The 27,407-nt window shown below is 44.3% G+C and overlaps 1 protein-coding gene across 1 annotated transcript; it reads left to right on the forward strand.

Moving 5' to 3' along the window:
• Positions 1-7: 7 nt before the first annotated feature.
• Positions 8-27,202, forward strand: agps (alkylglycerone phosphate synthase). The gene is made up of 20 exons (XM_076746845.1): positions 8-236; positions 3,436-3,525; positions 4,777-4,867; positions 4,966-5,086; positions 5,230-5,304; positions 6,352-6,423; positions 7,326-7,405; positions 8,565-8,645; positions 9,817-9,942; positions 10,234-10,342; positions 13,904-14,031; positions 14,417-14,468; positions 16,006-16,082; positions 16,175-16,287; positions 18,023-18,092; positions 19,155-19,216; positions 20,002-20,091; positions 21,646-21,745; positions 21,875-21,932; positions 25,424-27,202. The coding sequence occupies exons 1-20, from the start codon at positions 49-51 to the stop codon at positions 25,543-25,545; spliced, it is 1,905 nt and encodes a 634-aa protein (XP_076602960.1). The 5' UTR covers positions 8-48; the 3' UTR covers positions 25,546-27,202.
• The last annotated feature ends 205 nt before the right edge of the window (positions 27,203-27,407 follow it).

A 27,407-nucleotide genomic window follows, 5' to 3' on the forward strand; every position in this document is an offset into this window, starting at 1 on the left:
ACAGCCGCTCATGGATCCGCTCCCTCCCTTCACAAACACGGAAGCAGCATGGCGTCCAACAGCAGCGGCGGCGGCAGCTCCGACAGGCAACGGATTGCACAGCAGAGACTGAAGATAATTGCTGGGCATTTACAGAGATCGGAGGACGGTGACTCGACCATCCTAGCCGCGGAGTGCAAAGCCCAGGGGAGCAAGACAGATGTCTCCAGCGAGGGGAAGACAGTGCCGAGGAGGAGGTACAAGGCTGTGATGGAGCGGTGGACAGGGGTCCAACCTCTGTGGCTCTAGCTAGTTATTATGTCAAACATCAGTGGACTAACATCTAAGCATGAACCAGTGGGGTGACATACACTGACAGATTGGTTCCCCCCTCTCTTCCAAGCATTAATAACGCAGGGAGACGAGGCTAAAGCGGGTTTTAATTAGCCTGCTAGCTAACGTTACTTGGCTACAGAGTAGTCATTCGCTCTGGAGTGGGTGCGGCTAGCTTTGCTCTTTGGAGTTTAACGTTGTCATGGTCGACTTTCTTAAAGTTGCTCAGCTGTGGCTTTCCGTGTGTCTGATAACAGCTCTTTTAATTCGTCATATGACAACGTTTCGGTGTCAGTGAGGTTGTAGAAAGCCGAGAAGTCTTAACGTTGTGGCTAATCTTCTGGCATTATCTGCCCCCGATAAAAAAAAAGTCGTTGAATGGAATTTATCAACATTCAAAGTTCAAGTTGCCGCCTAGCTTATAACTGCAGCCGTTACTGTAACCGTTACTGTTATATACAGTCGTTACTGTGTGATTAATCACCTTTTTCATTCAATAACTCTTCACGAGCTATGTGCCTTAATCCATCTGATACAGTAACTCCTCATTTGCTTACCATGCTAACATGTTGCTATGGGCACCATTGAGATCGGGAAATTGCTGTTTTTGATTTTACTGAGCTGGATTTTTACATACGGGACGCCATAGAAAAGACACAGTTTGGAACAACAGGCGGAGGAGACAGTGAAACTTCTGTGTCTTCTGTTGATCTGATTGGCCAGAACAAGTAGTGGTCTGACTTTCAACCTATTGGCAGCTCAGTTCCTTTTGAGGAGACGCCACCACGCTGTGCTGACATCTAGTGTCAGTCTGAGATAACAGCTGAAGCTACATGTGAGATTAGCACTCAGGATAAAAGCATCTGGCATTTTGAAATGTCCTCTTCTGGTCAGTATGACTCTGATGGTATGATGAAATACTGTGTATTGCAGCCCTGTCTCTTCTGCCAGTTGCTATGCTGAACTGGAGTCTGGACTTACAATGTCTACAAAATATGAGGGTTCACAGTTAAGGAACAGAATTGCAAACAGTTACACTTTCGGTTTGTCTTTGTCCCTGCCTTTTCTTTAATTATACATAACCACATACCATGCTGTGACATGAAATGACAAATAGTGTCTGGTTGTTCAAAGACTTGCACGGAGACTTCCTCAGTTCAGCCAGTCTGCATCTTTGCAGACATTCTTACGGCTGCCTTTCTTGTATGGCTTGTTAAGTGGTTTCAGACACAAATCCTGATTTGCAGGTTGTGTGGGGTCTCAGCTCCAGAGTTCAATTAAAAGCATACCATAGCCTCTGCAACCACCTCGAATGCATTGATGAAGGGATATCCATTCCATTTGTGCCAGTTATATAAATGTAATAGTTTATTTGGTACACCGTGCTGAAACTAATGAAGTCACGAAGCTCAGTTTTTCTTAAAACTGGTTTATGTGGGTGCATTTTGGTCATTTTCGAGGTTCTGTTTTTTTTTAGTGTGCTATCTTGAGTGGTATTTCTAATGTTTGTCCAGTGTAGCTGTATATGCACATTAAACTAAAGCTGTGTGCAACTTCACGTATCCCATAACCTCATCTCTGCTCATAGTGTACAATTAAGTCACATTATCTTTATCAACTTTTATCTATTGTTGTTTCTGTCCAAAGAAGCATCATTATGACGTAGAAACATTGTTCTGCATGCATTATAGCACGTTCAATGTGTGACAATTTTAGTTACCAGTATGCAAAATTTGTTGCCTGTTTTAATATGTATCTATTGAAGGAAGAATGTTAGTTCAGCATTTAAGCATCATTCACACATTGATTTCTTTTATTGCAAAGTGCCAGAGATCCATTTTGTTGTCTTTCCTTTTTGTTATATCCAATATGCTTTAGGTCTAGTTAAGTCATGTCAAGGCAATTTTATTTATGTCGGCCAAATTTACAAATCACAAATTTGCAACAAGGGGCGTCATTATCTATACAGCATACGATATCCTCTGTCCTTAGACAGGCAGGAAGGAGCGGAGTTTATCAAAACAATTTCATCAAGACCTACCGTTGTCACTGACCTGGCCTCATATTTACCCATTTATTGATACATTTTCATTCAGTATGTTCAGCAGCTGTGACAGCACATCACCGCTGGCGAGGATTCATTGAGGTGTGACTCAGTGTGTCACTCTCGTTTCTGCTCTCACTCTTAATTTATAGGAGACTCCATTTTGGCAAGTATTAATCTTAATTACGGCTTTTACTCCACTGTGGTAGCATCCCGTCCCAGGTGACCCATGAGTTATGCTTGCTCTGTGAGTGGTGGGCTGTCTTTCTGCAGAGTGTAAGCACAGCACACAATCTTTTGGTTGGGAAGCCAGTGATTGTAACAGAAACAGTAATAGCTTAGTAGAATTTGCTGTACTCCAATGTGGTTGGTGATTCCACAGCAAAGAAATAGCTGGTGTTTGAGGGCTATTTAAGTGGATATATGTGCTAAATAGGTTGCTGAAGCTGTGGCTTCAGCGCACATGTTCAGACCTAATCACAGAAACTGAGCAGTATTGAAACTAGCTATGGCTAAGAGTGCCTACCAGGTGCCATAAATGGAAACTATTTCAATATCTCGGATGGGAAATGGCTGACGGCACAGGGAGTGTCTGTAAGCTCTCTCCATTGATAAATATGGCATCTGAATGTGTCGCTTCTGCATTATAATGTCAACAGGCTGTGAGCAGAGCGTCACCCAGGGCAATATTGCAGGTGTGCCTGTCACCCCTCCCCCCGCCATACTGTAAATTTGACAAGTGATAGTCACCCCCACCTCAGATGAATGCAAGGGCTGTGATTGTTTGAATAAAATAAGAAGACTTCCGTCAGTGAAATGCTGTATGACTCCGTGCTAAAATGTCAGCTTGAAGTATCGTATTATCAGCAGGGAATTTCCTTATTCCTCTAGTTGGAATTGCCCATGCCAGCACTAGTGTCAGCCCAAAGGGACTGTGGTGGCAAACTAAGGATATACCAGGTCACTACATCTGGGAATCACCTCCACACTTTCTCTGATGGCATTTCATTTCTTTGCCATATCTGCAGTGTGAGGTGTATGAGTTGACTTAACCTCTGGCAATGTTTGTTTTTCCACAGGCAGGAGATTATGAAATGGAATGGCTGGGGATACAGCGATTCAAGATTTCTCTTCAACAAGAAAGGCCAAGCAGAATTTACTGGCAAAAGGTACTGTATAATCTCACATCGCTGCACTTGGGTATACTGGTTATACTTCTCTGTTGAGGATTTAGAAAAATCAAGCAGTGCTGAGCCTCATTCGCTCCTTCTAATCTCGTTTTAGCACATCCACTGCATGCCTGGCGTCAGCATTCATATTTTTGGGTGACTTGAGGCTGGAGTTATGCATTGATCGTTTCCTCAGCCCATACTGTGAACCCAGCTTTGGAAATCAGTTGTGGTCTCCTTCCTACGCTCACAGCAATGTGGTGCTACTGCCACCTGGTGGTTGGCATTTGAACTGTTCATTGTCACCCGAGAAGGTCACTGGTTGTGATTTCCAGCTTTTCCGAACTCTGTTGCTCCTTAGCCGAAACCGCTCTCCAATCTGTTAGAAAATGGAACATATTATGTTAGTACTTATTGGCAGGTCTCTGGGGAGCTGTGGGTAAAGTTATTCACTGACAGCTGGAGAAAGAAACAATAGTTTGAATGTCTGAGGGTGTCCAGAAACAAAGCCAGTTGTCCTCAGTCTTATTGAATATGGCTTCAGTTTACAGCAGAGAGAGCGGCTCCCTCCCTGTTTCCCATGGCAAGAGCAGATGTATAGATGAGCCTGGTTTTTTCTAATCATGACATATGACAAGAAGAGATAGCCCTGCCTGCCCGATTGCAAACTGGCACATTGTGTATGAGGATGTGTTTTGAGTAATGAGTGGAGCTGAACAGGATGTTGCACAGCGAATGGTTTCCTCCTGCGCAAGCAGTTGCCACAAACGGCTCTGAGCCCTCCCGACTGAAAAGCTACCTGGTCAGCGTACAGTAACCAAGGCTGGGGCGCAGCTGAATGAGTGTCAGAGATGGTTTTCCCCTCCTCCGTGCTCACTGTGACAGAGGCTTTTTCATTATAGAGTGTGCTTCATAGTCTCTTGGACAAAGGCACACCACAGTCCCCTGATGGGCTGGCCCAGGCTGTGCCAGCAGCTCAATTATGCAAGGGATGGCGAGGGCGACCACACGGACAGCGCTGTCAGTGCTGCTGTGCTTGCCTAATAACCTCACTGGACTCAAAACCTTACACTCTATTCTTATTAGACACAGGCCGGGTTTTCCAAGTGAGTAAGCCCAGTCAAGCATTTAGATGTTTTCAATCGAGCGCTTTGACTTCCACTGCAGGAAATCACTAATACACGTGGCTTAGTTGATTTTTGTTTGTTTATTTGTTTGTTCACACAATCTGTCTTCCTTTACACAATGCAGGTATAGGCTAAGCGGCATGATCATTCCTGGTCTGAAAGATTGGTTTGAAAGCACGTTTGGAGCCAGTCTGCAGCATAAAACTCCTGCAACAGTGAGTGTAATTCATATTTATTTGTTGTGTCTTCAGTGAATGGCAAAGAAGAGCACTTAGTTTCCACACACCACAATGGTTTGTTTTGTTGTTTTCAGCCCATTCTGACCAGTAGTGCTGTACAGCCTCCCACTCTTAATGAGGCCTTCGTGGAGGAGTTGAAATCCACGGGTATTCCCTTCTCTCAGGACGCAGAGGACCGGGTGTTTCGCGCCCACGGTAAGGCATGCTGGGAGTAGACTGTGGACATTTCCACCCAAACAAAATCACCCACACCCACTGTCTGATTGTTCAGCGTGATTTTCAACTCAGCAACGGTGCTTTTATTTTTGCGTTCACTCCTTTCCTGTGTTTTCTCCCAGGCCATTGCTTGCATGAGATCTTTGCTCTGCGGGAAGGGAAAATTGGTCGTGTTCCAGATATGGTGGTGTGGCCAAGTGAGTTCCAAAGCTGTGTCATCTCCGTGTTTTTATCGCTCTGTTTTTCTCCTCCCACGTAGCATCGCTGATCCCCCTACTGGCTTAGGTGATTTAAAGGGTTAATCTCTGCAGAGGCAGGGATATTAATATGTATGAGCGGAGGCTTAATAAGAAGCGTCAGGGGGAGGACGGTTGACACCCAATACACCACGGTCTGGCCCTGCACAGTACACCCATGAATTATGATTCCAAGATTGGTTTTCTGTTGTTATGGCTGGCACTATTTTATCATGCAAATGAGTGTTGACTGGTGGTTGAAACTTGATTAGCAGCCTCCCAATTGGGCAGCAAATCACAAAGGAACTGTACATATTGTTTCATCCACACGAGCACCAAATGTTAATTTTACAAACCTTGCAAATACAAACTCATTTGCTCTGTATCCAGTAGATATTTTGACATGTCGTTGGCATTCCTCAGTAGTCCCTCCAAGTCTAGCTGCATCGTTTAAGTGGAGGTCTAGTTTGTTGAACTGTAATCTGCAGACGGGAGCTGTGTGTTTAATTGCATGGCAAAATGAACTAGAATGCAGGCATTTCTCACTGCCTCTTGAAAGCACTTGAGGCCAGTCAAGCACATCCATGTAGGTAGGTATTGCCACTCTTCCCACTCCCTCACTGCTCCAGCGTGAATGGATGTGGGCTCTGTGATTGGCCGAAGCATGTTTATATTGATGCAGCACATCCCACCCCAGAGAGCGTAGCTTCATGCAGTCTGACTCCGCCTGAGGAGAGCCTCGGGCAAATCACAACTATCAGGCAAATCAAAACACACCCTGCCTCTCTGCCGCTCCCCCGGCTCTAATGGCTCAGGCCATATACATTTATTTATTGTCTTCTGTATACACCAAGTGTTAAGTGCCATCTTTTTATTTCTTTTTGTAATGCGTCTACTACTGGTTATTATGTGAACGCTTAATTTATGAATGCAATGGAGGACGGTAAATGAAAACATTTCCTTTACGACGGCCACTTATTTCGAAAATGATATTCTGTGTCTTTGCAGACTGCCACAATGAGGTTGTGAAACTTGTGGAACTGGCGTGCAAACATAATGTTTGTTTGATGCCGTATGGAGGTGAGTCATGAAATCAGTGCACTAATCAGCATAATTAGCTGTCACAGACTCTATACATCAGGCCACTAGATGTGTATTTTCATTTAATGTACTTTAATATATTATTTATTCTGCAGTCGCAGTGGACGCTGTGCAGAATGTTATGTCTGGCTTTGTGCGTTTTGTACTGGAGCAACAGCAAAAAAAATATTAGCAAGCATCCCACAGGCCACTAATCTAATCATGTGATGTCACCACCACGTCTGCAGATCACCTCCACCTCTGTCATATGGAATATCTTTGTCTACCCCCTCCTCTAGCCTCTGTCACTCACTACTCTTAGCTACATCACAATGACAAAATGGCCAAAATTAACCTTATATTGCGTTGCAGCAGTTTGCCAACAGATTCATGTGAGTGATGTAATCAGTAAAAGCCAGTCACACATTTATGCAGTTAAATCCTGAAGCCTTCAGTCATTTTAGAATTAGGACATTTGCACTGTGCAAACATTCCTTTTTTACTATATTTTGTATAATCGTCAGTGCACCATTTAAATATATTGCAGCACCTGCTCCAAATGGCTCTCTAAATGATGAAAAGTTGCCTGTCATTTGAAATTTTTCCACACCTTTTCCACAATATGATACCTGAGTTTACTACTCATAACAAAACAGTTATTTTTAAAAGCCTTTCTTTGAGAAATATGGACCCCTTTGTTTTTTTTATCGTAATCAAAACAGCCAAACCTCTCAGACACAGCAACGTTTAACATAAGAAGGTGTGTGTGTGTGTGTGTGTGTGTGTGTGTGTGTGTTAATAACATGAAACCAGGAAAGTGTGTGGTACGGTATACTCTTATGGCCCATTTGAAGGCTTCTCTGCTGTAACTCAGATTCTAACTGTTGCTTCTCCTCTCTCAGGAGGGACTAGTGTCTCTAGTGCCCTAGAGTGCCCCCCAGAGGAAACTCGCTCCATTGTCTCTCTGGATACCTCGCAGATGGTACGTAAACAACTGTGTCTGTGAGTTTCAAACCAGATAATCTGCTTTGATGACAAGAAAAGGTGAAATCAAAACACACGCGGTCTGATACAGCTGAATACTGTCATTGTGAAAATGTCAAGTTCCTTGGACTGAGAGACTTTTGTACTGGCTTCTGTTAAAAGAGTCTTGCTACCTTTTTTGTATTTATGCAAATGGGGATTGGTGAATGTACTGTACCATAAAATCAATACAATCTGCTACCTCAAAATTTCCTGTTTTATATGATGTAAATTAATAGATGGTTATAGATGTTGAATAAAATAAGTCACTTAAGGAAGTCACCCTGGGCTCAGGGAAACTGTGATAGACATTTTTCACTATTTTTTCAGTTGAATCATGAAAATAAGCATACATTGCAGCCATAGTTTATGTGTAAGAACTTCATTCTTGTTTTTAAAATGGTAAATATGTCTCTTGTGCATGAGCATTTCACCATGAAGGCGATGATGTTTCATTGGATATGGTATAAAATGGTGAATATTGGCAGCAGTACAGTGCAGCCCTTTGATCCAGGCTCAAAAAGAGGTGATATATAAGCTGTCTGGATGCTGCTAGCCTCTCAGTCATTGAGTTTGGTGCCACAGACACCAGTGACCAGTGCTATGTGTCAGGGGTCAGAGGTCAGGTGGCTCCAGTGGAAGCACATGAAAGGAGCAGTGTGGTTGGAACATAAAGTTTATGACCTCTGGAGAGTAATTGATGGCAGGTGTGAAATGACCTCCTGCAGGTAGGGGTAGGCCACGTGTGCAGCGGCCCAAATAAGAGGCATATATTTGGAATTAGATGTTAAATTGAGTTTAACCTTGTGGAAACGGTCTCCGTCCTGCAGCCCCTCTGCACACGTTTATCCTCGGACATGTGACCGTCAGGCTAGAAGGACAAAACTTCCAGCAGTATAAGCAAACTGTCAAGGGACTGTTTCCACGGACTGCTGATGAGTGCACAGTCAGATGACAGACATGGCGACACGCAGTATTTTTTAGGAAGATCTGTAACCTGCATCAAATGAATGTTGTTTTATGTTTGACTTATGAAACAACCAGCGTTAGAGAGTATTGTGTTCATACAGAATGTTTTGTGACCTCCTCGGTCATGTCGTTTGTTCTTTCATTCACAGAACCGCATTCTGTGGATCGACGAGAAAAATCTAACTGCCCATGTGGAAGCTGGCATCGTCGGTCAGGACTTGGAGAGATTGGTAAGCACCTGCCCATCCATCCATCTTCATTCACCGAAAGAGCTTACATCACTATAACATGTGGCGCCAGCAGTCGAGCTTGTGCGACCCATTCACGCGCCAGTTGCCCGTGCTCAGTCACCTTGGTACCCTTTGCTCAGTAGATCTAACAGGGTTTAGAAAGGAGTTTGAGCTGAGGAGCAGAGTGCTGAAGGGGAGAGATTAGAGAGTGAGGCGGCGGTCATGAGCAGATGGCACCATCAAGCTAATTCAGAAAAATGGAGAAGGAGCGGGCATTTGATGTAGAGGAATGCGTGAGCTGCATCTAAAGCAGACTCCACCCCTGCGTTTAGACTGGGCCATTTTGATGGAGCAGATGGGTCTGCATTATAAACTGCCTTCCAGGGGAGTGCAGTGATAAAACCAGGCCCGACTTAACCCCCCATCTTGTGCCTCTGGTGGGGGTTGTTGTTGTACTTTGAGGTCCTTATTATTATTACTATTAAATGTTCTGCTTAAAGATGCAATCTTTAAGGGTTGAGCTGCCTTGAGGAGAGTGTGTGGGTTCCTGATGACCTACACATTCTACCCAAAGCCGTAGAGATGGTGCGTCTGATGAAGGTTGCTGGGTTGCTCAAAGGTTTTTTTTTTTTTTTTTGGTCACAGTACAAAATGACCTCAAACTACACTATCACTTTGCTGTTTGGCAAATAATTAAGAAGTGCAGTATTTTGTGGTTGGGGTGGGGCTGTGGAAGCTGAATCTGCCGCAATCTTTCGTCAAGACTGCCTGTATGATACACAGATTTACACAACAAGAAGAAGGGAAGATTCTGTAATTGTAATTTCACTAGTATTGATTAAAAAAGGTCTAAATATGTCACCTGGCACATCCCAAACGATGCACTGACGTGTCTTTTCAGTCTTTTTCTTGATTTATTCCACTCGGGTTATTTTAGTCCGTAGTAAAAATATATGATGCCATAAAACCTGAGTTTTAGCATTGCAGCAAAATGAGAACAGTGAAATTCAGCGGCAGAGCTGCAATTATTTTTTTTTTCCCTTTACATGCTCATTCTTTTTACTTGTTATTAAAACATTCTTGTGGGTTTACAACATCATTGTCTTCCAAACGTTTTCGGCCTTCTTTGAATTGCAACAACAAATGCTTGTTCTCTTTCATTTTTCCACAGCTTAATGAGAGTGGCTATTGTACGGGGCATGAGCCGGACTCCATGGAGTTCAGCTCCCTGGGGGGCTGGGTAGCAACCAGAGCATCAGGCATGAAGAAGAACATCTACGGCAACATTGAGGACCTGGTGAGTCTCATGCCTTTCTCTTTACCCTTCTGCTCATGTTTGTTCTGAATGCAGGATGACAGTCCGGACGTTAGAAGGAAATTATTAGCAAGTTCTGTGGACTTTGCCCTCACCTCCAAGATGCAGCGGTCACACTCCGCTATGAAGTGTGTTCATGCATGCGGGGCACTCCTGATACACAAATGATAATATTTTGTCAGCACTGTAAATCTGTGACAGAAAAGTATCGCACCGTTTACATATTTTTCTCTCTAAAAGTGTTTGTTGTGTTGCTCTTCTCTGTCTGAATAGGTCATCCACATAAAGATGGTCACCCCGCAAGGAGTGATTGAAAAGAGCTGTCAGGGCCCGCGGATGTCCACTGGGCCGGACGTTCACCACTTCATCATGGGCTCAGAAGGTTTGCTTCATTTCTCGTGTGTTTTCAGAGCATGTGCCGCGTGTGAGAGCTTGTGCGTTAATGTGGGTTTGCGCAAGTTTTTGTGATAAAACCGTAACATCAGGACGGTTCTCATGCTCTGGGCTTTTTAAACATTAACCAGCTTTGGTGAAAAAGTGATCTGGAGGCACTTTAGTTCAGAGCCAGCAAGCGTCCTCCCCACCCCATCTGCAGTGCCCTGTCCTTGTGAATGCCCACAGAGAATACTGCCATATGCCAGGTTTCCCCTACATAATGAGGAGGTTCACAGACTCTTGGCATCGTTATGTTAAACATCTGTGGATGCAAACTTATATTTGCCCTACAAAGCTCAGCAATCTGCTCCCTGACTGGGCTGGGATCACTGCAGAAATCTCTATTTGTATTCATTAGTAGTGAATTCAGTACCAAGACAACCACCAGTGTATAATGACCAATGTAGAATGTGGACTAGAGCTGAAAATGTTTCCACATTATGTAAGTATCATCGGGAGTCAATATATGTTAACTTTTGTCAGTGAGTGATTAATACACTTCATTCATGTCCAACCGATATTTTGTATTTCTAAATTACAAAGAATACATTTACAAGTTTTTAAAAGTTGCATCTTGACTGTGCAGGTTAATTTGTACAGTATAAACCCGCATGTGACAGTTAAGCCATGGTACAACTCTAATTCCAAAACTAAACTGAAAACAGTACAAAAACAATAGATTTACTTTGTTACTTCACCAGCTTCATTGATTTTTGCAAATGTCTGCTGCAATACATTTCAAACAAGCTGGGACAGAAGCAACAAAAGACTGGGAAAGTTATGAAATGCTCCAAAAACACCTGTTTGGAACATTCCACAGGTAAACAGGTTCATTGGTAACAGGTGAGAGTATCATGATTGCGTATGAAGGGGGCATGATTGTATAAAGGATGTTACTACATGGGCTCAGTGCACTTCATAAAACTGTTGCTAATAAACACTTCTAACTGTAACTGAGTCAGCACACAGTTAATGATCTTAAAAATAGAATTTCATTATGACTGATGGATGTTTGACATAAGTTCTAAACACTTGCACAGGCTTGTGCGGAGTTCTTGTATTTTCCCTTAGCTTTACTTCCCCAAAAGTCAAATTTGCAGAGCAGTGATGGCAGTGAAAGCAGTACATACATCAGAGCTCTTGTCAAAACTCCCCTGATGTTAAATTTATGGCCCTGTGACGTTTTCATGACAGTAAGTTGATTTTCATTGACTCAGTCGCACATCAGATGTGTCTAATCTTTACAAAACAGCATCAACAGCTGCAAAAACATAGCTTGGAGAATAAAAAGAAAAAAACTCAACATACATTCAGCTACAGTAGTCCATGACAACAGGTTGAATGTTTTAGGCCCAATTTAAGGCTAACATTAATAGTTATAATAATGTAGGCACATAAGAGTAGGTAGTGTAAAGGCAGCGAGCGTGCTGCCGGGGTTTAGTGCTGGAACCGAGATGGGACAGGACCACACGTCTCTGGAAGAACATGGACTTCTGGGAGGCCTAACGCTGGACCGAGAGGTCATACCACCTCGCGGTCTCATTAAAATTATCTACCTCCTCACTCCAGAAACAGCATCCTCCGGTCTGACGGCAGGCCACAACAACAAGGCGCCGCACTAAAACCCTCAACTACGCCCTGCATGTTAAGTGGAATGCATCCTTTTTATCAGAAATTACTGTGAAACCCGGAGCTTCTCATTCACCGCGCAACAGCCGGGTCTCTCTATCTCTCTGACCTTGAAGTAGCCTGAATGCAAAGTATTTCCTTCTCCCTTTCTTCGATCGGTGTGGCGAATGATTGGAATAATCAATGTTAATCCCTTTGTCTTTTAAACTCCTCTCAGCCGTGGAGGATGTGATGTAGGTGAGTGAAGCCTACCAGCGCTGTCAGTGCGCAGTCAGATCTTTGATTCTGAAGTTGCGCCTTCATAGTTGTTAGTGTTGTCCACACACTTTTTTTTTTGGGTCAGAGATCTTTTCAGACCCTTTATTTGGAACAGTTCCTCTTCTCTAAAATGAGGTTGGTTTAAAAGAGATGCTCACAATAAAGATGGCTTAGCTGCACTCCAGCATTTCATTGCATTGAATTCACCCCCAAGAGAGTGTTTTCTGACCTTGCTGTTCTTATAGCCCCCCTTTATTTCTCACTCGCTCACCCATTTTTGCTCCTCCTCTCTCTCTCTCTCTCTCTCTCTCTCTCTCTCTCTCTCTCTCTCTCTCTCTCTCTCTCTCTCTCTGACTCCACCTCGCTCGCCCGCTCAGTGGCTCCTCCTGTGCACTGTCAGGAAGGGGAGGGGCTTTCCGTGGCTGAATCCTAATGGAGTCCCATGTTTTCCACTGGGCCACTAGGGAGCAGCGCGTTGCATGTAGTGTCACGTTAGAGGGCTCATTAACAGCCATAACAGGCTCCTAATGGAACAGGAGCGATGCTTCTCTAAATGGATCGTCTGCAGTAACACAGAACATGCAGGCTGGGGGGCAGTGACGAGTAATAAAATTCACCAGCAAACAACTAACTTGTTGGTTATATGTTTGATTGCTCAATCAGTTAAATGTCAATGAGTGAATATTGGGCTTCCATAACCAGTTTGACAGCAACACTAAATGAATGATCATCTTCCTCCTTGCAAAGGTGCTTGTATGTCAGTGTTGTGTTCACAGTAATAAGTAATTCATTTGAACAATATACATCGTCCACAGGAGAAGTAATAACAGTAAAGTACGTACCGAAAGGAAACCACGCAGTAACCACAAATGACTGCCTTAAAAATCGCTGTTGAGTTGAATGACCAATCATTTCACCACCTTTCCGACACTGTCAACAACAATAAAATACTCCAAGTTCCACAAAGGTAGCGTGTATTACAGGACTGTGGTGACGAATTTTACAGGGGTTTTTATTTTTCTTGTCACTCTGCAATTATCATAAACTCCTTACAGAAGAGACGAGGGGGAAATTTACCAACAAAATGTCAACACAGTCTCTCTTAGAATAAATGAATGTTACAGGAGAAGGCAGATAGCGCTCCCTAGCTGCAGTTTGCTCTAATATTTAGATGAAAGCAGTTGTTTAAAGTATTCTTCCCAGATATATTTGCTGCGTAGGGCAGAGTGGACCCTGGTTTTTATACATGCAATGTGACTCCCTCAGCTGCTGCAGCTAATGGTTGATGGTTTTTAGGGTCATTAGGCCAGCCAGAGGCTTCGGTGGACCTGTGCATGTGTTGCCTCTGTTGGCCTCACTGCCTTTGATAGAGCCCTGCTTTATTTCCTCATGTTCCTAAGTTGATAAATCTTAGTTGTCCCCCAGTGTGTGGCAGAAAACCAGATATACTAGGTGAAATGTGAGACAAAGGTCACCCAAAGGACCCTCGGGACGTGTTCCAGAGCCCAGTAAAACAGTCTTTAAGTCCTGGTCTAAAAATGGGGTTAGGTCATATAAATTGTGGGAACTGATTTGCTTCTTCTTTGTTCTCCTCAAAATCTCTCACTGTGATTTTCCACAGGAACCCTGGGCGTGGTGACCGAGGTAACCATGAAGATTCGTCCCATTCCGGAGTATCAGAAATACGGCTCTGTGGTATTCCCTAATTTCGAGCAGGGAGTTGCCTGTCTTCGAGAGGTTGCCAAACAGGTAACATGTTAATCTCTCCTCAAATATGCTGCGTCTCGTCACTGCTCCACCCCCCTGTCTCAACACGAGGCCAGAAACCTTTTGAGTGCGTTGGAGGCTCGCCCGACCTGCAATAAGCACCACCGGGTCTTCACCTCTTCACTCATTTAAAACTGACCTGCCAGCAATAAGCAGCAAAAAGAATCTAAATGTGTTTTTAGACTGACTTGTACTGTGTTCAAACCTCAGTGGTCCAAGCTAAGCTGTCCCCTGTACCACACACTGACACGACAAATGGCTTGAAGTCTATAGACTGTATGTTTGGAACGAAAAGAAGGCCAAAAGCTTTCAAGCCAAAAGCTTCAGCACTTGCACGAACTAATACAGACCAACTTGTGTTTTTCAGAGGTGTGCCCCGGCATCAATACGACTCATGGATAATGAACAGTTTAAATTTGGTAAGTTTTGTTTGATCGTTGACAATACAGGCCAGCCCAGACTTGAAGCATTGCACATCCCTGCTGTCGTTATCTGTTCTGCATGAACATCACTCGGATTTAAGCCCTTTGAGTGCTTAACTGCTTCACTGTACAAGTAGGGCTTTATTTGACCTGGTTTTTTTATTTCTCTGTAGGCACAATTTAACCTTTGGCTTTGATTGGAGAGCTTTGCATCATGCGATAGGCTTTTAACAAGCAGCATGCCAATAATCATATTTATTCTTAGCTGTAATTTGTTTCTCATGCTTTATTTTTTAGTCAATATGTGGGTTTGTGCTTCGTTGATGTATACCACTGAGAGAATAACAATGAATGGCAGTGGTGCAGCATGCAATGATTTTACCTTCTGCAGCACAGAACTGTTCAATTGATTATCATTTCTGCCGCAGAATAGCTGCACACACACAGACAAAGATTTGAAACAAGATAAAAAATGACCCTGGCCAAAATTAAGTCGTTGTTGCATTGAAATTTTATGATGTTGTTTCCTAAGGTCTAGTGGAATGCATCTGGCATTGCCAGAGATCTCTGTGATGTTCCCCAGTCTCCAGGGATCTCATTATCTCCCCTATATTTCCACTTTTCACAGAGTAGGCACTTCTTAGCATTAAGTAGGGAAGATGAAGCGACCAGGTTTTTCACTAATAACTAAAACTCATGGCTCTATGATACCTTCCTGAGCTTATTAGTGGCTTGTCCTCACTTTTAATCATGTTGACTGTTGAGTAAGGTGAGCTGATGTATTCAGTTCTTTTTCAGATTGGGACTACAAGTACAATTTAGCACTGCCTGTCTTGATGCACAAGATGAAAAATGTGAACGTCGTACCAAGTAGCAGCATGTGTTGATATGCCAAAAAAAACAACAACCAATCCACAGAGGGGAGAGTTAAAAGTGAAATTATGCACAGTGTAGGTGTAATTTTCTCTCTCTGGATGTTGAGTATTTAATTAACGAGCATGATGGCTGCGAGAGACCTCAAGACCTGCAATCAAATTTTGCAATGGAAACAATTAGGACACTAAGTGATGAAGAGACTTGAGCATGGGGGAAATAAATGAACTGTTAAGTCTCGGCGACATCACCCGTGACTTGCCCGCTGTGATTGATAACCATCCCATTGGCCCCAGCCCCTCATTTTCGCTTGTCCACAGGCGCTTTTGTGCGTCCGATCAGGAATAAATCAAAAAGTGTGGGTGAGGAAGACGGATATCGCTGTGTCAACCCCACTTCCCTTCGGAAACCCTCTGATTTATAGTCGCTGTCGCTGGCAGCCACTGGCCAGTTGTAAAGTTATTCAAATGTTACCATTTATATTTCCTCCTTTTGTTTGAAACCCCAAATAAATCTGACTCGCTTGCCCTCTCAGAATGCTGGAGGATGCAAGCAGAAGCAGGGTATGACTAATGTGTGAAAAAGAAAAAAAAAAAATCTGTTTTTCACGCCCACTTCTTTGTGAACACATGGATCTGACTCTTATCTGCTGTTTTCACAGGTCATGCCCTGAAGCCTCAAGTATCTTCAATTTTCACCTCTTTTTTGGACGGGCTGAAGAAATTTTACATCACCAAGGTAAAAAAAAAGGAAAGGTTCGAAGTGAACGTCGCCGGTTGCTTGCTGTGTGTGTTTTTCATGAAAAATGAATCCACCTCTTTAATCTCCAGTTCAAAGGGTTTGACCCCAACCACTTGTGTGTGGCCACGCTACTGTTCGAGGGAGACCGTGAGAAGGTACTGCAGCATGAGAAGCAAGTTTATGACATCGCTGCAAAATTTGGGTAAGTAGTCATTCTCTCTCCTTCTCGCCGTGTTAGAACGAAGTACATCACGCAGATCACTTCCAGGTCTCGGCCACGTAAAGCACAGAAATGACAAAGCACCATTCAGTGTGACTTTGAGCATGATGGGGAGCTGCCTGAGGCGCTGATGTCACTTAATTTAACCAGCCATTATGTAGCAGCGGTGAAAGGGATGGAGAGGCACAGTTACACACTTCAGACTTGGCCTTCTACTCAGTAGATTGTCTTGGTGTGGATTGATGGATCACCTGTGGATGTCCTCCTGTCAGGCCGGCTTTTATGTTAAAGTAGGTGTGGTGTGGGAGGTGATAGCAGGGCGCAGCTCCCCTCAGGACGCCGCAGGGCGAGAGGACGGAGCCTGGTTTGCCTTTGTGATTGATCATGAAACGGATCAATGAGGACTTTTGGTGGAAATCAGTTACCTGTCAGAGCGGGAGGGACGCTCTCTCTATCCTGTGCCCGTTTTAAACCCCCAACAATAGTTGATGAGTAGATGAGTTCATTCGAACAGAATTCAATCAAGAATGAGTAATCAAGAAATATTGTTTGTCGGTGATTCTGAGGTGACAGAAGTCAGAGGCTTCGACACAGTGTTGAGTGTTTACTGACTTTAGACAGCATTGATAGTTGTCTAATAGTAGTTTTAGGCATGTGAATGCAAAATTTACTCCCCCTAGAATGAAGGTTTATTAGTTTTGGTCCCATTTTGAAAATATGGGAAATAGTTCATTTTGAAAATGAAAAAAAAAGTTAAAAAAAAAAAAAAAAAACAAGCTGAAAGTCTGATCTTAAAAATACCATTGTTTTTTTGCTGTTCTTGTTTTTTTTAACTTACTTAAAGGGACTTTTATACTGAAAGAGCCGCTAACTTTCATTTTCCTCTTGTCTTTATTTCCTATGATCAGAACATTTTCCAGTCTCTTTTTACCACAACAGGAGCAAATCTGTTATTTTTTTGCTTGAAAGTCAGTGAGAAGCAAAACAGTCAGCCTAACATTCATACAAACAGACATTAAGTTCTTGCCTTTTTTGGGGGAAACTTACAAACAGACTTCCTAAAATATATATTGATGCAAATTTCAACTCTGTTCTTAATATATTTCAACCATCATTTAAATGAAATACCAACTAATCAGAAACCAGCAGCTCGTAGAAGACCAGTTTAAGCAGAGGACATCCCACTGATCCTCTGTCAGTGATTTCTTCCTGAGTAATGCTCATTGATCGTATATTCCTGTTAGTGTTACTGTTGGGCCCAGTGCCAGGATGTGCAGGTAGCTGGAGCTCTGCCCTGGTAATATCCAGCAATTAAATCATAAGAAACTTGTCAGTTACATGCAGCATCCTCTGCTTTTATTGCTTTATTTCAAATAAATCATGATCAGCCATCAGATCAAGTGCCAGTGATGGATTGGTGCGGTTCTGTGAGGAATATTTTCTTATGTGCTGGGGAAACAGGAAGAAGGGTGAAAATCAATATAGTGATTTTGTAATGAGCCTGGCCTGATTAGTTTGGGTGGTAGATGAAAATTTGATTACCCACTGCAGGTGATGGATGTGTGGCTGACCTGTGGCGATGCACAGAGCATAGCGTCATTGATCTGTACATTGTTGGATTGACAGGCTCCCAGGCAGCTGTTGTGAGGGGAGCGGTCTGACCAAGAACGCTAAAAGAAAAGAGCTGTTAAATATTAACCCTGTTATCTGCTTCCAGGGGCCTGGCAGCTGGAGAGGACAATGGACAGAGGGGCTACATGTTGACCTTTGTCATCGCTTACCTCCGGGTGGGTCGCTTCTCTGTTTTCTTTTTTTTTTTTTGTCAGCCTGAGCTGATGGGCTGGTGGGGCGGACGGGGAGGACGCCGTCTGACAGCAGATAGGATAGTGACCAGCACAGAAAGGCTGCAGAATGTTTTTGTCTTTGATTTGATGTGGTCACACTTGGTGTCAGGGGGTCTAACACTGAGGTATCCACATCATGAGCAGAGCACAGCGGGTGCAGTCAAAATGACAATGGAGGTCAGTCTTGTCAGAGGCCTTTTTTGATCATCACAGACACTTACAGATTAGCAAAGAGTTTGCCATGTGTTTCAGAAACTTATTTCTCCTGGAGAAAACCGATTTCTTGGACATTTATTTGCACATATTGATGCATCAACACAAAAAGTAATGTAATTCAGAGGCCGACACTGAACCCGACAGCCTCTAGAAGTCTGACTGAGTTAGTTTCCACAGCTGAACAGGCACACACTCAAAGCTTAAAAAAAAACTCTTCAGCCTCTTCTTTACTTCTACAGCTGGAACACTTTCTACACAAAATATGGCTTCAAAGTTTGACTTGTCCTCTCTCATAAAATCTAACCATCTAAGCAACCGAACTTACTCATTTTAGCTATAAAAGCAGCTATGAACTCAAATTCCATGAAGAAAACAGAAACTCTGAAGTTTCAAAACTGCTTTATTTTCGACATAGATTTCATCGCAATGCTTCAGACTTGCATTCAATTTGGACACATTCACATCGTAAGGGAAACCTGGGCTCTCGCTACAGTGCCTGTCCACCCACCGTCAAGAGAACAGAACCAAAAAACATCTTTCCTGTCACTAATACAGTTAAAAGCAGTAAGCCGTAGTTCTGACACAGGGCTGGGGAGTAGTGGAGAAGCTTGTTTTTTGATCAGCTCATGTCGATTTTACAGTAACTAGGATGCTACAAACCTGTTAACCTGTTGGCTGAGTACCTGTACAACCTGATTCCCTCCAGTCCTGGTTTCTTGTGTGCATGGAAATCTACTGAGTGACTGTTAACCTGTCAGCCTGCTAATGCTGATATTGTATTCTGAGCAGGACTTGGGCATGGACTACTATGTGATCGGGGAGTCCTTTGAAACCTCTGTGCCTTGGGACAGGTAAATGCACTGACATGAGCTGCAGGCTTTTCTCTGATTTATTTAAATAGCTGTAAACATTTTTCTTTTCTTGCTTCCCACGCAGTCAGTCCTGGCAGACTCCTATGTCTTCCTCCTGCTTCCTGTTTCCCCTCCTTTTATTTCTCTTTGCCTCTGTCTTTGACATTCACCTTCATGGCCCCCCCCCACCCCATTAACTGACTCCGCGTCGGCGGAAGCTTTGCCTCCTCAGCCTACAAACCCGCCATTACAGACACTCACGCTATAGGAGAGAATCTGTGTGTGTTCTGCAATGTGAGCCACATGCCACACATTCACATCCATATGTGGCGTGTGCTGCATTTTCTACATGGTTTCATCATCGTTTTCTCACACACACACACACACACACGCACACACACACAGACATACAACCACAACCAGGAGCACACACAGCTCTGTGTTGTGCAACATGCCTGACGGGAGAGACCAAGAGATCAGGCACTGAGGCGAGCATATGTGCCTGGCTCATTAACCATCCTCCTCCCCATCCTCCACACTCCACACACGGCTGCACATGCTCAGAACTGGCGGCCATTTCCACACCAGTGGGAACCTCTCCCACAATGGTCGTCATGTTAGTCAGTCTCTCCTCCTCCTCGTTTCTGGCCTCGTGTCTTTTTCTGGATTTTAATACATTTTACTCGCTAATTAATTCAGTCTAATATGAATTCCCTGAGTATTATGTTTTACAAACACAAATATCACCATTTAAACTGACATTCTGCCGTTTACTTCGTTTCCAGGGTGTTGGACATTTGCCGGAATGTAAAGGCACGCATCGTTCGAGAGTGTAAAGACAGGGGAGTGCAGTTTCCACCGTTATCTACATGCAGGTAATGGATGCAGATTGAAGAGAACTCTCCCACAATCCCCCGATTAGGGCTGGGCGTCGTTTCTAAATTTGAGAGACAAGTGCAGATACAATACCTCCCTACAAAGAGTTTTTGCGCAAATATAACACTTACTCAAGTATACACACTTTTTTCCCCACAAAACCTTTTTTTCATTCATTCATATGTATTCATGTCAAATGTTCTCAAGTGTTTACCGACATCTTTAAAAACAGGTCACAGATTTGTACTTTCATTTTTAAATGAGGTTAAATAACTTCTTAAACCTGCAGGACACTGTAGGTTTTAGCAAATCTTCCTCAAACTGGAGTTAATAGTCTATTTGTTGCAGACTATTTTCAGCAGTGGATTAATACATGTTTGATGCTCTAGTGAGTACTTACAGCAGTATGGTGCATGTAGGACTGACTCAGGCTGATTGTCATAAAGGAACATGTCCTTCAGTGCAACAGAGTAGCTCATTTATGTGTGTTTAATCCTTTGTGGGCAATAATGGAGCTCTGTGGCACAGAGGAATAACATATATCAGGCAGTAATACGGGTTAGAAGGATCAATTAGTTGTTGGTTTTGGTCTTTTCATGGGATTTGAGAAACGTATGGACATATACTTTTAATAAACACAAGTAGCCAAGAAGAACTTTGCCTTTGTCCGAAATTTCCCATAAAACTAAAAAAATGACTTTTCAAAATTTGACATGTAAAAGTATTGAGTTTGCGTGCCCACTCCTAACCCCGGCCCCCGGTGAGTTAGCAAAAACCACAGGGACGTACAGACGGACAGTCGGACGAACAGACGGAGAGCCAGTTGAGGAGCACCAGGCTTCTGCTCGCCGATTGCGGACAGATTAGGCCTCAGCCTGATTATGCTGCAGCCATTCATTTCCCGGCTGCAGTCTGTCACATGATTGATTTGTCCATTTAACCTCTAGAACAGTCAGCGTGCCAGGTGATGGGCCATGTCAAATGAACAAGGGCTCTGCACCGTGCTCCTCCACAGGGAGCGAGGCCACAGAGAGAACAGGCGAACTGGACGAGCGTTTTATTCTGAGCAAAAACAGGTTTTACTTGATGGGAGGAAAAAGTTGCATTTTACATAAGCAGCTGCCGCGTGAACAGTCGGGATATTTAGTTCTGTGTAAAACAACAAACTGATCCATTTTCTGTTCCGCCTCAAAGTGTCAGTTGAATCATCCTGTTACGTGCAGTGCAAATGTGGCTCATGATGATTCAGTAAAAGCATTTGATGGCCATTTAATGTCTGATAATGGTATGTTATTAAAGGTGACAGTGCTTCCACGCCGCATCTGCTTTCTGGAAACCATGAATGGAATTGAGGTCAGGGGTTCGCTGGGGACAGCCATACCTCCCTCTTTACTTTGTCTTCCAATTGAGAAGGGACAAAAAAAAAAAAACCTTTATTGTATGAAAATGGAGCGCCTTTGGATTCATGTAAATGAGATTTTCAGAGCCAAATGGGGGAACATGAACAGTCTTTTCTGCTTGTTTAAACATGACTCCTACCGGTTTTCTCACAGGGTGACTCAGACGTACGACGCCGGTGCCTGTGTCTACTTTTACTTTGCCTTCAACTACAGGGGCCTCAGTGATCCCATACATGTGTATGAACAAGTGGAGGTATGACCGTTACACTGTTATCAACATTGTGGCTGCGGTTTCAGTCTTTTCACAGATCACAATTACATCTGCTGCGACAATATGTTGAATATTATATGACTGAGTGTGGTTTTATTTTTCATTTCCCAGCATGCAGCTAGAGAAGAGATCCTTGCCAATGGAGGGAGCTTGTCACATCACCATGGAGGTACTACAACCTGAGAAATTCACATAGTAAAACTATTGATTGTTGAAATGGGTGATATGATATTTGCAGCTTTTCCAAGATTTGAAATGGTGAAAAGAGGTTGCGCTGAGTGGCAACGACAGCGTGGCGAGCTTTCCCAGCGTGCTCTTCCATGCTAGCGAGCAGGCGGCCAGTCGCGCTGTAAATGTGCATTTGGCCGGAGATCTTTCATTGCTCCCTTCACGTGTCCAAAATATGTTCCTGCAGCTCAGATGAATTGCTCTGACTCGGCTATTTGTTCATTTCAGCAGTGACCAAATGAAACGTGAGCAGGGGAGGGCGGCGTAGCAAACTCTCCGGGCCCCATCAGGGCTAACCGAAATGGCTGCCTTATCTATATTGCCATCCGCCTCGCTGTTTTCATACATCACTTCAGGCTATTCATCACGCCTGTCAAAAACAGTATGCAGTGAATCAGCTGCGATATTAAATCACAATTTTTCCTGAAGGCGGGGACGGGTTCAAAATTAAAAGATTGCTAATAAAAAGGAGGCGGCGGGCTGGGGTAAATGATGCCGCCGTTATCGCCGGCTGTATACTGACCTCCAAACGGTGGCCCAGCCACCCCGAGCAGCACGGGGAGGTGACGGGGGGAGGAGAGGAGGGGATATTGATGCAGCTCCCGCGTGCGGGGCCCACTCTGTAATTGTGATTAATAACAGTGGGGCTCGCTATCTGGGCGCAGACAGGCCGGTTTGTCTGCCCACAATCAGCGCTTGACAAATGGAGCTAGTTTCACTGGGTTTTGTGTATCAAACAAAACAGATGTAGTCGAGGATGGTGAGGTGGGAGGGCACAGGATGAAATATACATTTTTGTGGCCCTGTATTTACAGCAGGTCAGTGTTGTGCTGCGTGGGCGTCGGTAAGGGAATCTGGGCGTGTAGAGCGCCGCAGGACATAATACTCAGCTGAACACGGCCACGTGTTGACTGCTGTCCATCACAAACATACACAGGACTCTAACTTGAGATGGAGTCAGATTTATCACCTACTTAAAGGCTAAAGCTCAGCTATGTGTTTGAGTATTCGCTGGCTCTGAAAGCCAGAACATCGGGAGAAGTGTCCTCTTTAAGTAGGTCACTGGTGTCACAGCGGTGAAGAGTTGTTGAACATCCATCACCAGGAGAGTCATCCATCTATCAGCCCTGCACCGCGGCTTCTCAGCCAATACCCCGGCTCGGTCATATCACGGGATCGCAGGGGCCGCTACCTTACCCCCCCTGTCTTTCATGCCCTGACCCCCATTTGTCAGAGAGTGAGAGCAGCGTGTCGAGGGGTCGAGGCTCAGCCTGGCCTCTGCAGTCTCCTCCGTACGAGGGGCCACCCCGGGGTGCCCGGCGTCTTCACCTCACCTTGTGGCTCTGCGAAGCTCCAGCCTCGCTGCCTCTGCCACCCACACTGGTCCCTGCACTTATGAGATAGAAAAATGACCTGATTTAGTGAAGTTCCCACCTTGCCTTTCACCCTACGCTTCCCCAGGCTTTTCCACACAAGGGAAATATGAGACTTTGTTAAAAGAAATCTGTCATTTGTGAAAAAAACTACCTGCACTTCTTTGCATGTCTCAGCTGCACAGGCCAGGCTTGGTGAGATTGATTGCAAGAGCAGGCAAAAAAGAGAGAATATGACAAGATAGATGTGTAAATTATCACAGTGATGGAGGCAATGATGCAGTCCCAGCACCTTCTGTTTTCTCTCCTTTTCCTGAGAGGAGGGGAGGGATGGAGGTGGAACAGGGAGGAAGGAGCGAAGAGGAGGTGGTTGTCGAGAGCAGGGTACTTTCTTAGTTATTGGGTAGCAGCTGATTGGTCCCTCTGTCACCATCTGGAGGTGTGTGTGGTATCAGAGTCCCCGGTGACCCTGCTGTCTGCCCTGTTTTGTCAGGAGATGGGCCTCACTAGCCTCATGGCTGATCCCCATCTGGGTTTCCTGGCTGGACTCTGATAGCGCGGCGCACCGATGCCCCCTCCCTCACCATGCCCTATTAACACCGAAGCTCCACTGCTAGTGATGCACGGCGGGAAGGGGAGGCGTGTGAACACTCCCATCACACACCTTTTCAGGCCTCCGTATCTAATCAAGTGATTACGCTGCTGGTTTGCTCAGCGGGCAGCACCTGCTCCGAGCTGCTCTGTTCTCAAATGTATCTTTTGGGATTTTGAAACGTAGATATCGTGCTTTTCTTCTCAGTTGACATGACCTCCAGAAGTTAACATTTACCCGGCTCTGATCTAACGGAGCATACGTCGATTCCTTCAGACTGACTTTTATGCATTTTCTTAATTCATTTGTGTTTGTTTCTTGATGTAGTCGACGTAAAATCCTGTGTTCCTGTGATCAGTCGTTCAGTCTGAAAAATGTGGAACCAGTCATTTGTGCTTTGACTTGACAATTAATTATTATTTTCTGCCAGTTAATCGACTGATCCATTCGACTCTGCTAATCATCACAGCAAAAATTTGTGGTTGGACCCACATTGTGGCAATTTTATTAAACATGACTTTATTTAGGAATATGTATGATGTGAGCTCAGTACCACAAAATACGCTAATACCGCAGGGACCAGTGAAAGTTGATCCTCATTTTCCAGATTGTAGCTGTTTGCACAAAACAAGCAATTCTTCAGCTTTACTGCCTTGTAGAAAATCAAAGTTTTCTATTTTATTGGAAGTTCTCTGACAAGAGTTTGGCTCTCCAGCGAGGTTTTCCCAGTCCTCTGCAGGCACCAGACCTCTCGCTGGCTCCAGACTCTCCGCTAAGAACCTGTCGGGTACAGACGCCGTGGAGTATGTCGGACTGGACAGCTGGTGAAGCAATGGGCACCCTCACTAGGCTTCATGCCACAGCCGCTCTCGCTCCTCAGGTTGGGGGGTTTGGAGGAGGACAAGGGAGGGGAGGGAGAAGAGCGGCTGAAAGCCAAAGTCCTACTGACAGAGGACCATTGTGTGGCACTCCACGGTTGGCTTTGGCACCCTGTTGGTGATCGGGCGAGTGTCAGAGGGCGCAGAGCGGCGTTCGGGACAAGCGAGCACAACAGCCTCGCGGGTCAGCTGCAGGAGCGGGCTCGTGGGCACAGCGAGACAGAAACACACACAGAAAAAAAAAACGCTCCAGTGACTCCGCAGGGAGGGAAATGGAGGGGAGTGGTGGCTCAAAGAGCGAGGGAGCCGGGGACGGCCTGCTCCAGCCGCCAGCCGGCCCCTCCTCTGGGAACACACAGAGCCTAATGAGTTTGATAGTCTGCTGAGCTCCATAAATCATGCCATGCAAAACATTTCTCCTCTCTGAATAAAAGCATTTATCACCCTCTGTTTATTCACTCACTCTCACAAGATTGATTGGCTCCCAGCAGCCTGCTGAGCAATCAGCCGTGCCGATTCCTCTATTTCTCCCCCTCGGTCCTCTTCCTTGACTTTATTTATTTCTTTTTTTCTCTCCTCTGTCATTCAGTGGGGAAACTTCGGAAGGAGTGGATGAGAGACTCCATCTCCAACGTCGGCATGGGGATGCTCAAGTCTGTCAAGGACTACGTGGACCCCAAAAACATCTTCGGCAACAGGAACCTCCTCTAATTTCCCGCTCCTGTCCGTCTTTATCTCACCTTTTTCTAAAAGCATCTTGTGCATTTTGGATTAATAGATACTAAATGTGAATTTAAAATGGAGAGAGATCTTTTTCATCAAAGAGAGTCATTCGGTGCCATTTATCGATTCACCCAAACCTATTGTTTTACATTATATTGCACTTAACACGCTGTAACAATCATTATCATTCACGATGAAGCTCGTTTCTTGCCGTCGAGTCGTGGCCTCAGCTTCCCGTTGGAGCTGCGGCCGCGATGCAAGCTGACGTGACGCGACAGAACCTTGATTTTTGTCACGTTCGCTTATGTTTAACCAGTTCCTGAATATCCTTGCCAACACAGTCGACTCTTCTGTTTGTTTTTACTTTCCTCTTGTCAGTGTGTGTCTGCGTGTGTGTGGCACTTCTTTAGTGGTAAGTTCTAGATGAATGCGCTCTCTAAAGCTCTGTGCCTTTCTAAAGCTTTTGTCTGCCTTCCCTTTCTCCTACTACACTCTCTGCACCCTCTGTGAAGCAAAATTAACTTGGACATGATGTTCTCAGTGTCTCCACTTCATCTTTTTCTTGCCCTCATGCCTTCTGTTGTACTCACCTATTGCCATAGAGACTTCTCTGGACTTAATGTGTGTGTGTGTGTGTGTGTGTGTGTGTGTGTGTGTGTGTGTGTGTGTGTGTGTGTGTGTGTGCCTCTGCTGACAAACCTGTTTGACTAAAGCCTCCCTCTGCCCCTCCAAATTTTAACAAGAAGCCCCCTCCTCCCTTCCAGAAGTTAAAGTACGCTTACAAAGACAGATCTTCCTCGTGTGTGTAGTTTTTTTGTACTGAAAGCGTTTACCTTGCATGGTTTGTTACTGACTAAGTGAAGTGGGGAAAAAAAAGCCATCGTGTTTTTTCGATCACGCCTGCTTCAATGTGACCGCGTTTGCAATTTAAGGCCTCTGGATCCCGGTGCTCACGTTGTACCAAAGACTCAATGCATCAGATCATGCAAGCATACTGTCAAGACACGTTTGACTGTGTAACCACCTAACCTTCACACACATCTGGTAAAGTCATGCACAGCTAGACTGTATTTTTTTAATCAGCATATGCAAAGATGACCCTTCTGAGAGCTGTAAAATGTAGATATTTGTGACTGTTACATGTGCTAAAACTCTGTTTATTGAATTATTTCTGCTCCATATAATTGGCATATATAATTGCCCTGTTATTCCTCCTGAAGTAGTTTGCCTTGTTAGCGTATCTGTACTGCGTGAAGGTTTTCGGAGCACATACTGTCGTGTGCATTTTGATACCAGACCATACCATTACCATTCGTACCATTTGTCACTGTTAACCATTGATTTTGAAGCAAAGTCGAGCTTTAAGAGAGCTATTTCCTGAAGAATCCTGCCTTTTCTTCCCTTCTGATCTGTGCTTCAACTTTTCCTGCACTAATCATGTCCTCCAATTCATAATAATTCCCCAAATAAAAGGACTCAGTAGGGACCCGTCATCTGACATTTTACCCCCGTGTCAAAAAACGTGTGAGAGCTTTTGAATGTTCTGGATGTACCTTTTTGTTATTTTCCACTTCTCCGAACAACGTAGTAACATCCAACTACATTTTGTCAATGCTGTTTGTGCAATAAATTGAACTAAAACATCCCAGTGGTTGATTTCTCTTTTAGCGAAATACAACACCGTTCAGAGAGCAGGAACCTCCCCCACCCTCATACATCATTTCCAATCCAGCTCCTCAGTAGTAGCCTTTATTTATGTTGTCAGACAGTGCGAGGAGGGTCAACAGGAGCCTGAGAGCAGGCTTTTGTTTGCTCTTCCTCTACCTGCGTCACACTGAGCTCAAGGTAAT

This window comes from Chaetodon auriga, chromosome 13 (assembly GCF_051107435.1).
Source record: "Chaetodon auriga isolate fChaAug3 chromosome 13, fChaAug3.hap1, whole genome shotgun sequence".
NCBI classification, from domain to species: Eukaryota; Metazoa; Chordata; class Actinopteri; order Chaetodontiformes; family Chaetodontidae; genus Chaetodon; species Chaetodon auriga.

Coding starts and splice junctions, on each gene's coding strand:
- agps (XM_076746845.1), top strand. CDS start 49: ATGGCGTCCAACAGCAGCGGCGGCGGCAGCTCCGACAGGCAACGGATT. Junction 16,288..18,022: donor GACATCGCTGCAAAATTTGG/GTAAGTAGTCAT, acceptor ATCTGCTTCCAG/GGGCCTGGCAGCTGGAGAGG. Junction 19,217..20,001: donor ACCTCTGTGCCTTGGGACAG/GTAAATGCACTG, acceptor CTTCGTTTCCAG/GGTGTTGGACATTTGCCGGA.